Below are 12,947 nucleotides of genomic sequence, written 5' to 3'. Positions count from 1 at the left end.
TCAGTTGTGTCCAACTGTCTGCAACTCCATGGACTGTAGTCCATGGAATTCTTCAGGCCAGAATACTGGAGTGGATAGACTTTCCCTTCTCCAGCGGATTTTCCCAAGCCGGGAATTGAACTGGGGTCTCCTGCCTTGCAGGCAGATTCTTTACCAACTGAGTTATCAGGAAGCCTGTTCAGGGGGAATTGTAGCAAATTAACTGGCAGACTCCTGGATACACTCTTATTATGAGATCAGGTAGGGATTGTGGCTGGGTTTAGACAGCCTTTGGTGCTGTGGAGCAAGGACATCAGTCAGACAAATGTCATGTTTAAGGCTGGCATAGGGTCCTATAAGCCTCCTCCTACACTTAACAGGTATTAAAATTTTAGTTTCTAGGATACCATTGGAGGTCCCAAGAGATGGGTTATAGTGTGGTGGAGTTAAGTAGTGGACACTCAGCCATTTCCCAACAAGGCAATATTTACATACAGGAAATATTTAAGTGTTTTAAAAACTGTCATGACTGTACTAGTGAGTACTGAGGACTGTTTAGCCTAAATCAAAAGATAAATATGTCAAAGCAGAGAGACAGTGTTTACACTTAAAATTTTGACTGTGGAATAGGCTCCACTGATAAGTAACAGAGATATTCTATATTCAGTTGTTGATTTGGCTATAGAGGGAAAAGTACAGAGAATATTTTTTTTAGCAAAGTGTCTGATCTGAAAACGTTGCTGTACTGTATTAGTAAAAAAGGTGTGTTATCAAGAATTCATCACTTTTTGTTTCCTGGGCATATGTATTGTCTATATCCTGTTGTCTGTGGGAGTATAGTCAGAAGCTGATGATAAAATGTATTAATTACAGGTCTGGAAAAGTTTGTAAGTAAAAGGGAAATTTAAAAAATGATATAGTAATTTGGGAGCTATAGTTAGAGCTGGTTATTTAGAGCCTCTACCTGATAAATAAAAAGTATTATTACTTAATCAGTCACAAAGGTATTTACTGGCATGATGATGATACATTTGTAGTGTGGCTGTGTTATATTGAACTTTTTAAGGATAAGGAATCTTTTCTTGTCTCTTAGCTGATTTTGTTTTCCATCTGAGTTATTAGAGGGGAAATAATAATACTGCCATGTTACTAATAAATAATAAAATAATACTATTAACAAAGCTTACTGAATGCTTACTTTGTACCAGTGTTTTAAATACTTTATACACATTAACTCATTTGATATTCCCAACTCTAACAAACTATTGCTATCACATTTTATAGAAAAGAAAATGAGATGGAGGATAAGCAACTTGGCTAAGGTCATTCAGCTTGGAAGACAAAGACTTGATGTGACCTTTCTAAGTCCAGAGTCAGTGCTCTTAATCATATCTATCTTTCTAGGACAGGTTTATGTTTTTATTTATGAATGTGTATAAGAGGCTCAGGATTGATCCCTGGTTTGAGAAGATCCCCTGGAGAAGGGAATGGCAACTCACTCCAGTATTATTGCCTGGAGAATCCCGTGGACCGAAGAGCCTGGTGGGCTACTACAGTCCACAAGGTCGCAAAAAGTTGGTTGACTGAAGTGACTTAGAATGCACTCACTTGTGTGTATATGCTATATCAATGAGCAATGTCATTGCTATTACTTTATACTTACATTAATTTTTTCCCTTTAGATCTTATAAGGCCACGAGATACATACCAATTTTGTGTTGAACATGATGAGTTGAAAGTATATAAAACATTGGATACACCGTTTTTTTCTAGTGGAAAATTGATAATAGGACCACTTCAAGAAAAGGGAAAGCAGCATGTAGGCCTAGATACATTGGTGAGTATATTTCTCCATATATTGATGTATATGTTTTGATCTTGGCACAACTCTGAGTTATTGGACTTGATGAAGCATTAAAAATTTATTTTCTCAGAAATGATATTCTGTTACTATAGTACATAGGTAATTTTTTAGTTTTTTTCATCTGTTTAAAGTCAGTCAACCGAAGGCTATTTAAAAGTACTTATTCTGTGCATAGCAGTGTAGCCTTGAGATTCAGAAGTTTAGGGAATGTCTTAAAAGTATCTTCAAAATTAGATTTGCAAATAAGTCATTAGAATTTTAGAGCTGGAGAGGATTATTGAGATTAAGTCTAAATCTCATTTCTCTAATCATGAAGTTTAGAAATAAAGAATTTAAAAGACTTCAAAATCATGTAACTGATTAACAGCAGATTGACAACTGGGAGCTAGTTACAACTATTACTTGGGGCTTCCCTGGTACCTCAGCTAGTAAAGAATACGCCTGCAATGCAGCAGACCCCTGTTGGCTTCCTGGGTTGGGAAGATCCACTAGAGGAGGGATAGGCTACCCACTCCACTATTCTTGGATTTCCCTGGTGGCTCAGACAGTAGAGAATCTGCCTGCAATGTGGAGACTTGAGTTCTATCCCTGGGTTAGGAAGATCCCCTTGAGAATGGAATGGCTGCCCATTCCAGTATTCTGGCCTGGAGAATTCCATGGACAGAGGAGCCTGGCAGGCTACAGTCCATGGAGTTGCAAAGAGTGGACATAACTGAGTGACTTTCACTTTCAGTGTATTACTGTGTATAGCAATGTTGGGCTTCCCTGGTGGCTCAGTGATAAAGAATTGCTTGCAGTGCAGGAGATTGCCTGCAGTACAAGAGACATGAATTCGATCCCTGGGTCAGGAAGATCCCCTGGAGAAGGAAATGGCAACCCGCTCCTGTATTCTTGCCTGGGAAATCCCATGGACAAAGGAGCCTAGTGGGCTACAGTCCACCAGGTCACAAGAGTTGGACACAACTTAGCAACTAAACCACCACCACCACCGCCACATAGTATGTAGAATCCAGATCTAAAGTATTTAAAAGTTTTCTTTAATCCAGTCCTAAAATGTTGTAGATCTCCAGGTCGTATTAAAAGAGTAAAAGTAACATATTAAACTAACTGAAGTAATAGATAATCCCTGTGTAGTAATTAAGAAACAGTTAATAATGAAAATAAGCATTATGAAATGTTATCATTAAACTAATAGTATTAATACTATTACTAGTATTAATAAGATAGAATGTTGTTATTCCTTTAGGAGGAAGGAATATTGAATATCTAGTAAATATTTGAAAATGTTTAACCTAACATTCAAAGTAATCCATATTAAAAATAAGGCATACTTTATAATTACTGAGTTAGTAGAAATTATTGATTTATAATTTGTAGACTTATAACTATAACCTATAACTGATTTGTAGACTTTCACTTATGAATATCATTTCAGATTTTTTTCCTAGGAAAATAAAAGCTAGGGAACCCTGAACATAGGTAGTTACTTATTTTAACATTGAGAGTAATTTCTGAAATTGGAAACCACTGAAATGTGCTGTGGGAAGAAAATGCTTATATTTATCTTTTGACTTAGTAATGAAATAAACCATTATATATAATAATCTGGAGGAGGAAATGGCAACCCACTCCAATATTCATGCCAGGAGAATCCCCTGGACAGAGGAGCCTGGTGAGCTACAGTCTATGGGGTCTCAAAGAGTCAGACATGACTGAGACAGCTTAGCACACACACATATAATAATCAGTTATATAACACTTACATATTCCAGGTATTGTATGAAACATTTTGAAGAATAGCTGTATTGGAAGGATTTTCTGTCTACAGTTTGGTTAAATGTTTATCCTTAAATGTTAATCTTACAAATTGCAAGATAGAAAATCATTTTTGTTTTTTTCTAAAATAAAAAGTGAAAATGACAGAAATTTGAAGGAACTATAGAAAAATAACATGTTAGTAAGTGATTATAGTTTATTTTTATTTCTTCTAAATATTGACTTTAACTTTTTATAATGAAAATCAGAATTAAATTTTTTAGTAACGGGAGTATTTTTACATTTTTGAAAGAATGAAGTACACTTTTAAATACACACTTTTGAGAAGCAAAAGGGCAAGATGGAGAACCACTAATAAGGGATAAAGTAGCAGTGTTAGATTTATTAAAATCAAACCACAGAGACATTAACAAATTAACTGTGGGAGTTTGTTGTGGAGCTTTCCTAGAAGACAAGGGGATATTAAGAAATGGAAAATATTAAAGTTAGATAATATGGAAGAACAGATAAAAACAGAATCGAGAAGAAACCCAAATGAGCAAAAGGGAGAAATATTTGAAGAAGTAGGCAATAATTGTTTCAGAACTAAAAAACAAAAAGGGGGACACCACATGCTTAAAGGAACCAGAGTTCCTCAAGAAATGTCTGATCCCAGGCCTGGGACTAAGCTTGGAATATTTTATCATACCCAATAGCAAACTATCAAAAACCATTAGAATTGCTTTCTCTGGACAAAGATGTGAAAACTTGAGTATCAATAAGAATAACTTCATTGGGTTGATAGATATCAATTATATCTAAATCCATGAATTTGTAAGACTACTACAAAAAGGAAAACTTATTTCATTGCTGTTGGCAAATACTGTGATACCAACTCGCTTTAACAACAAATATGGCAAATAAAGGGAAATAATTAAACATTTATTCTGCTGTTCTCATATAAACTGTATTACTAGGTAACCAAATAATAGAGGAAGGAAAGTTTACCCTTTTAGAAATATTCCAGTTAATAAAAGAAGGAGTGTTAGGATGGAGTCTTGCCATTTTACAACACCCAATAAACTGTTGGATGTAGCATCATCATACACTAACATCTAAAAAGAACACAGCCATACATTATGTGCCTCCTATGGAAGAATACAACACTGCATAAGAAGTAGTCATGTCTTCCCCACCTCCTTTAAAAAACAAAACAAAACCTGCACATAACACCACCTGAAGTTAAGTCCTTGGATCTAACAACCAATTTATAGAAAATAAAGAATAGCAGACTTTACAAATGACACCCTGGGCCCAGCAAAATCCAGCTGTGTAAAGATTTTTAAAACAAATTTTGCTGCTTGATTTACTTACTAAATAAGATGCAAGGAATAAAAAAGACAACCAAGTGGAATGTACAGAGATCAGAGTTCTCAACCATGGCACTATTGTTTGTTATCCTGTGTCTTGTAAGATGTTTACAAGCATCTCAGGCCTCTCTGCACTAGATTCCAGTAATACTCTAGTTGTGACAATTAAAAATGTCCACAGACAGTGCCAATTGTCCCCTTAGGGGCAAAATCACCCCCAAATTGAGAACCATGCCATAGACTGAGTGTTTTAAAAGATAGATCAAGCACTGACAATAGATCAAGCACTGACTCTTAGTTATCCCAATTGAGACAAACCCTTCTTTTTTTTTAAACAAATGAAAAAGAAGATATTAATTTAATCAAATAAAATTAATAGCTCTTATTCAAAAGACTACAAAAAAAGCTTAAGCAAAGAAAGCTTAAGCTAAAACTAGGACAAAATACTTGCTATAAAGATAACCAACAAGTGTTTAGTATCCAGAATGTAAATGTTTTAAAATTTCAAAGAAAATGATAACTCAGTAGGAAAGAAGATATGTTATTGAAAAAAAAAAATTTTACAGAAGCAAAAACATAAGAAGCAAATAAACATGTACTAAAAATGCCCATACTCTGAGTGAAAAACAAATCAAGGTGTTATACATTCAATCTATTTCATTTATATAAATTCAGAAATATACAAAATTAAAGTTATTTTTTAAAGATCCATTTTTGCCTGGTAAGAACTGTAATGAAAACAATAGAAAAATAAATATAAAATTCAGGACAGTGTTTATCTCCATGGACATTTACAGAAATGGGAGAGGTATGCTTAGAGAGCCAAATTGAATAGATAAGCAAACAACATTTAGAAATGTATACTTGACCTGGAGTACAGTATGTTACCTTTTTTTTTTAAAGGCTATTCTTGGTATATAATAAAAATATTTCCTTTATTAAATTATAAAAGTACCTTTAGAACTACTTTAAGAACTTTTTTTTTCCTTTGAGGGAGTATATTGTAGTGACTAAGAACATGGATTCTGGAGTCAAAGTACCTGAGTTCAAATGCCTGCTGTTCCATTTACATTGTGACCTTGGAAATTTACACTGTTCCATGCCTCATCATCTTCATCTGTGAAAAGCTCTTAATATAGTGCTGTCTCACTGATAGATGCATACATTAAATGAATAAAAATGAAGTGCTTAGAATAGTGGTTTGCATAGTATGGGTACTATATAAGCTCTAGCTGCTCTTTTCCTGGTATTTTAGGCTCATTTTACAAAAGTGGTAAGAAAAGGAGGAGCAGGAGGCATAATTCTCTGAAGCAAATATTCTTGATGGCTTTATCTCAGAATTTGAATATCAAAGGTTGAGGGCCCTACATTTTGTATTTAGTTGTCAAAATAAAACATTATTGTCAAGTGGTATCTCTGTAAAATGTAAAATTTGCCCTGCTTGACTATGGAAGCCTGTACAATTGAGCACTACATTTATCCTCTTTTGCTTTCTTAATGTTGATGCTTTAAATGTACTTTTTTTAAAAAACAATTTTGTTCTCTTAGATTCCTCAGATTGTTACATATAGCAAGCATGTAACCTTTATAGAGGTATACATAAAACCTAGCTACTCTTCTAATATAGCAAAGTGATGTTCTTTACAATAGTTTTGAATTAAAAAAACAGTTCAGTTCAGTCGCTCAGTCGTATCCGACTCTTTGCGACCCCATGAATTGAAGCAGGCCTCCTGTCACATTGCCAGGCTTCCCTGTCCATCACCAACTCCCAGAGTTCACTCAAACTCACATCCATCGAGTCAGTGATGGCATCTAGCCATCTCATCCTCTGTCGTCCCCTTCTCCTCCTGCCCCCAATCCCTCCCAGCATCAGAGTCTTTTCCAGTGAGTCAACTCTTCGCATGAGGTGGCCAAAGTACTGGCGTTTCAGCTTCAGCATCATTCCTTCCAAAGAACACCCAGGGCTGATCTCCTTTAGAATGCACTGGTTGGATCTCCTTGCAGTCCAAGGGACTCTCAAGAGTCTTCTCCAACACCACAGTTCAAAAGCATCAATTCTTTGGTGCTCAGCCTTCTTCACAGTCCAACTCTCACATCCATACATAACCACTGGAAAAACCATAGCCTTGACTAGACGGACCTTTGTTGGCAAAGTAATGTCTCTGCTTTTCAATATGCTATCTAGGTTGGTCATAACTTTCCTTCCAAAAAAACAGTAAATAATAACAAAAGAAATTTCTTGTATTAGTTTTCTGTATTACTGCTTTACTTAATTGCTACATAATTTAAACAACATTCATGTATTATCTCACAGTTGTAAAAGTTAGAAATTGAGTGAGCTTGACTGAGGTCCCTGCTTAGAGTATCACTAGGCTAGAATCAAGATCTGAATTCCTCTCTGAATGCCCTTAGAATGAATCTGCTTTCAAATTGATTCAGTTTGTTGGCAGAATTCAGTTACTTGTCATTGTAAGACTGAGGTTCCTGTTTCTTTACTGGCTGTTGGCCAGGGTGTCTAGAAATAGCTTACACTCCTTGGTTCATGGTTGTCTTATCTTCAGCACTAGCAACAGTGAAAGTACTTTTCATGCTTCAGATTTCTCTGACTTCTCCTCTGCTTCATCCTCCCCCTCTACTTCTAGCAGGAAAGTTATCCACTTTCACGTAAGGTTTATGTGATTAGACTGGACCGTTATTCTGCCTTCAGTGTGTACTTCAAGTTTTTTGGAGTACAGATGTTGTGGTATTACAATTTGAAAATGAGATTTTAATTTTTAATTTTACAGGTTTTTTATGTTAATCTTGGTTACCTTTTATGTACCTTACATGAAACACCTTATATAGTAACAACTGGGGATTCATTCTATGTTCCTTCAGGTAAGAGTAATTAAAAACTTTTTCTTTCACATAGTTAAATACTTGTATAGTTGCTCATGAACACCATGAAAATGGAAACCACAATGGTCAAAATGAAGCATGATGCAACTGATGTCAAACATTTTGGTGCATACTGTAATTTTTTTGTTTAGATAAATGTTGGTATATTAGTATTTTGATACATGAAAATTGAATGAGTTGCTAATTGCTGAATATAAAAATACTTAGGAGATATGTTGTATCCAGCATGGAAGTAAAATTATTTCCCCTATGTTATTGCAAAGACATTATGTAATCAAACAGTTTTTAGTTGGTTATTTTAAACATACAGAATAGTGTCCTTCATCAGCTATTGAAGAGCAAAAGTCTTTGAAGGTAGGAATTTTAATCTGTTCATTCAATAAATGTGATTAAGAGTCTACCAAATAGTGCTTTGAAAATGGGATACATAAATGAACAAACAGGCAAAAATCCCTGCCCTTATGTAGTTTACATTCTAATGAAAAAACAAAGCTATAATAATAGCTAAGTTTATATAGTCCTTTATGTGTGCCAACACTGTTGTGAACAGTTTAAACTCATTAACTAAGTTAATCCTAATATGTATGAATTTCTAATAAGTCTAATAAAAGTCACAGGATTGTACACAGCACTATAAATGTGCCTTATGTGCAGCTGTCCATGTGTATTTTGCATTTGCTGTTACTTATTATTTAATTCATTTGAGTTACATTTGCTGCCTTTTAACTTTGAAATTTTATTTTATATTTATACTTTTTTACTTATCTTTTATAAGTATCTTTTATACTTATTTATATATTGTCTATATCTTGTATAGAGGAATCCATAGTGGTTTCAAAGACCTAATAATTGTGTTCAGTAAGTTAGACAGACAAAGATAGGTACCGTTTGTTTTCATTTATATGTGGAATCTAAAAAATAAACGAATAAAACAAAGCAAGAGCAAGAGTCATAGAGAACAAACTAGTGGTTACCAGCAGAGAGAGGGATAAAGGGAAGGGACAAGACAGATGAACAGTAATGAGGTACGCACTACTAGGAAAAAATAAAAAGATACTAGGATGTAATGTACAGCACAAGGAATATAGAAAATATTTTATAATTTTATATGGAGTATAGTCTACAAAAATAATTGAATCACTGTTGTATGCTTGAAACTAATATAACATTGGAAGTCACCTAAATCACCTATACTTCAATTAAAAAAAACAACAACCCTAAAACATGATTGGGCTCAGGAGATTTTTTTTTCCTTCCTACACCTTTGTCTAATTTGTTTTTATATTCATTATTAGAATGATAGGAAGTTTGTGTTTTTTGAAGCTTTATCTAGATCATAGGTGGTGGTTAACTATTAGATTTTTCAGTTTGTACAATTAGATAAGAGTTATTTGAGGTTAGATGAGTTAATTTTTTTGACACTATATATCGTAACTGACATAATGATGACTAAATATTTAATCAAAAGGAAATGATTCCTATGGAAGTAATTTTTAATTTTCTTATTTTATTTCTAGGTAATTATTACAACATCAAAAATCTCCTGAATGAGGAAAGTGTTCTTCTTTTTACTCAGATAAAAAGTTGAAAGATGAAGCAAAGTTTAAGTACATGTGTATATATATAAACATACATACATATAAAACACATTGTGCAGTTGAGATGTATATATTTGTAATTGTTAAGTTTTAAAGTTTCTGTGTTGTATATTTGTTTCCATAAACATCAAACTTCCATGTGTATCTTCTAATTTTTCCACAAATATGCATATAACCTGTAGTGATGCCCATATTCAGTTTTTAATAACATGAAAGGAATACCAAACACTGCTCTTGGGGATATACAGACAAACCTCGGAAATGTCATGGGTTTGATTCCAGACCACCACAATAAAGCAGATATTGTAATAAAGTGAGTCATGAATTTTCTGATTTCCCAGTGTATATAAAAGTTATGTTTACATTATGCTATCATCTGTTAGCTGTGCAATAGTTTTATGTCTAAAAATTAATGCATATACCTTAAGGAAGCTAACCATTATTGATTCCTTCAGTGAGTCGTCATCATTTTTCTGGTGGTGGGTCTTGGCTTGATGTTGATGGCTGCTGACTGATCAAGGTAGTGGTTGCTGGAGTTTGGAGTGGCTGTGGCAGTTTTTAAAAATAAGACAGCAGCTTTTTTCTAGTTACTGTGGCATGAGGCATCATGAGCAGTGAAGTCTCCTGTGACACCCTGTATGAGACAGTGCAGGAAGTCCTACATGGGAATCAACACAAGTGCCAAAATGTTCTGGAAATGGTGGATCTTCAGATCAGCCTGAAGAACTGTGACCTCAAAAGGACAAACACTTCTCAGTACTGTCAGGCTTAAGTTCATTCCCCTTACCAAGTTCTCCATATATGTTCTGAGAGACCAGCAGCACTGTGATGAGGCTAAGGCTGTGGATAAATCTCCCACATGAATATCAAGGCACTGAAGAAACCTAAGAATAGAAAACGGGTCAAGAAGCTAGCTAACAGTATGACTTTTTGGCTCCAGAATCTCTGTTTAAGCAGGTCCCACAAATCCTGGGCCATCGCCTGAATAACATTGGCGAATTCCCTTCCTTGCTAACCCACAATGAGAACATGATGGCCAGGGTTGATGACGTTAAATCCATGATCAAGTTTCAGATGAAGAAGATGCTGTATCTGTCAGTGGCTGTTGGCCATGTGAAGATGATGGATGATGAGCTTGTGTACAACATCCACTTAGCTCTTAACTTTCTGATGTCGTTGCACAAGAAAAACTAGCAGAATGTCCAGTCTTTGTACATTAAGAGCACTGTAGGCAAGCCCCAGCATCTGTACTAAGGCACAGCTTAAGGATACTGCCACCATTAAAAAAACAAAGACAACAGTGATGAATTGCTGCATCTATTAACTTCCTTTCACAAGTGATTTCTCTGTAACATGCCAGTATTTTTTGATAGTTTTCCATATAGAAGAACTCACAAAATTGTACTCAGTCCTCTCAAATCTTGCTGTTGCTTTATTGGTGATAAAACTCTAAATTCTTTGTTGTCATTTTAAACAGTCCTGTCATTTTGACAGTCTTTCTGACATTTCACCTGGAATAAATTCCATGTCAAGAAACAACCTTCTGTTCTCATCCTTAAGCAGCCTTGATCTTAGGATATCTTAGGATATTGTAGCAATCGTCACATTGCTTCAGACTCCACTTTTGATTCTAGTTCTCTTGCTGTTTCCACCACATCTTCAGTTCTTTCCTCCACTAAACTCTTGAACCATTCAGTGATCCATGAGGGTTGTGATCAACTTCTTTCAGACTTCTGTGTTCAGGTTGATATTTTGACCTCTTACCATGAATCACAAATGTTCTTAATGGCATCCTTTCCAGAAGGTTTTCAAATTGTTTTGCTCAGATCCATTGGAGAATTCACTATGGCAGCTGTTGTTCAGTAGCTAAGTTGTGTCCAATTCTTTGCGACCCTATGGACTGCAGCCCACCAGGCTTCCCTGTCCTTCATTTTCTTCTGGAATTTGATCAAACTCATGTCCATTGAGTCAGTGATTCCATCCAGCCATCTCATCCTCTGCTGCCTCCTCCTCCTCCTGCCCTCAATCTTGCCCAACATCAGGGTCTTTTCCAGTGAGTTGGCTCTTTGCATCAGGTGGCCAAAGTATTAGAGCTTCACCATCAGTCCTTCCAATGAATATTCATGGTTGATTTCCTTGCTGTCCAAGGGACTCAAGAGTCTTCTCCACCACCACAGTTTGAAAGCATCAGTTCTTCAGCACTCAGCCTGCGTTATGGTCCAGCTCTCACATCCATACATGACTACTGGAAAAACCATAGCTTTGACTAGATGGACCTTTGTTGGCAAAGTGATGTCTCTGCTTTTCAATACACTGTTTAGCATCTTGATACACAGTGTTCAGTTCAGTTCAGTCGCTCAGTTGTGTCCGACTCTGCGACCCCATGAACTGCAGCACGCCAGGCCTCTCTGTCCATCATCAACTCCCGGAATTTATCCAGACACATGTCCATTGAGGCAGTGATGCCATCTAACCATCTCATCCTCTTTCGTCCCCTTCTCTTCTTGCCTTCAATCTTCCTCAACATCAGGGTGTTTTCAAGTGAGTCAGCTTTTTGCATCAGGTGGCCAAAATACTGGAATTCCAGCTTCAATGTCAGTCCTTCCAATGAACCCTAGGACTGATTTCCTTTCTAATGGACTGGTTGGATCTCCTTGCAGTCCAAGGGACTCTCAAGAGTCTTCTCCAACACCACAGTTCAAAGGCATCAATTCTTCAGTACTCAGCTCTCTTTATAGTGCAACTCTCACATCCATACGTGACTACTGGAAAAACCATAGCTCTGACTAGACGGACCTTTGTTGACAAAGTAATGTCTCTGCTTTTAATATGCTGTCTAGGTTGGTCATAACTTTCCTTCCAAGGAGTAAGTGTCTTTTAATTTCCTGGCTGCAATCGTCATCTGCAGTGATTTTGAAGCCCCCCAAAATAAAGTCAGCCACTGTTTCCATTGTTTCCCCATCTATTTGCCATGAAGTGATGGGACCAGATGCCATGATCTTAGTTTTCTGAATGTTAAGCTTTAAGCCAACTTTTTCAGTCTCCTCATTAACTTCCATCAAGAGGCTCTTTAGTTCTTCACTTTCTGCGATAAGGGTGGTGGTATTTGCATATCTGAGGTTATTGATATTTCTCCCGGCAATCTCGATTCCAGCTTGCGCTTCCTCAAGCCTAGTGTTTCTCATGATGTACTCTGCATGTAAGTTAAATAAGCAGGGTGACAATATACAGCCTTGACATACTCCTTTTCCTATTTGGAACCAGTCTGTTGTTCCATGTCCAGTTCTAACTGATGCTTCCTAACCTCCATACAGGTTTCTCAAGAGGGAGGTCAGGTGGTCTGATATTCCCATCTCTTGAAGAATTTTCCACAGTTTATCGTGATCCACACAGTCAAAGGCTTTGGCATAGTCAATAAAGCAGAAATAGATGTTTTTCTGAAACTCTCTTGCTTTTTTGATGATCCAGCGGATGTTGGCAATT

General features: G+C 36.1%; 1 protein-coding gene and 1 pseudogene across 6 annotated transcripts in view; both read left to right on the top strand.

Moving 5' to 3' along the window:
- The window catches only part of CENPC (centromere protein C), a 105,859-nt gene extending 96,082 nt beyond the window's left edge, over positions 1-9,777 (top strand). For all 6 annotated transcript variants that reach the window (XM_069594224.1, XM_069594223.1, XM_069594226.1 and 3 more), the window contains 3 exons: positions 1,662-1,816; positions 7,755-7,845; positions 9,384-9,777. In XM_069594224.1, the coding sequence (XP_069450325.1) occupies positions 1,662-1,816; positions 7,755-7,845; positions 9,384-9,454 (317 nt within the window). In that variant the 3' untranslated portion in view covers positions 9,455-9,777. The remainder of the gene's footprint in view (positions 1-1,661; positions 1,817-7,754; positions 7,846-9,383) is intronic.
- An 85-nt stretch (positions 9,778-9,862) lies between these two features.
- On the top strand, positions 9,863-11,003 carry LOC138442578 (large ribosomal subunit protein uL1 pseudogene; annotated as a pseudogene).
- The last annotated feature ends 1,944 nt before the right edge of the window (positions 11,004-12,947 follow it).

This window comes from Ovis canadensis, chromosome 6 (assembly GCF_042477335.2).
Source record: "Ovis canadensis isolate MfBH-ARS-UI-01 breed Bighorn chromosome 6, ARS-UI_OviCan_v2, whole genome shotgun sequence".
Classification (NCBI taxonomy): Eukaryota; Metazoa; Chordata; class Mammalia; order Artiodactyla; family Bovidae; genus Ovis; species Ovis canadensis.
Note: the sequence above shows the minus strand (reverse complement) of the source record. Positions and strands in the feature narration are given on the sequence as shown.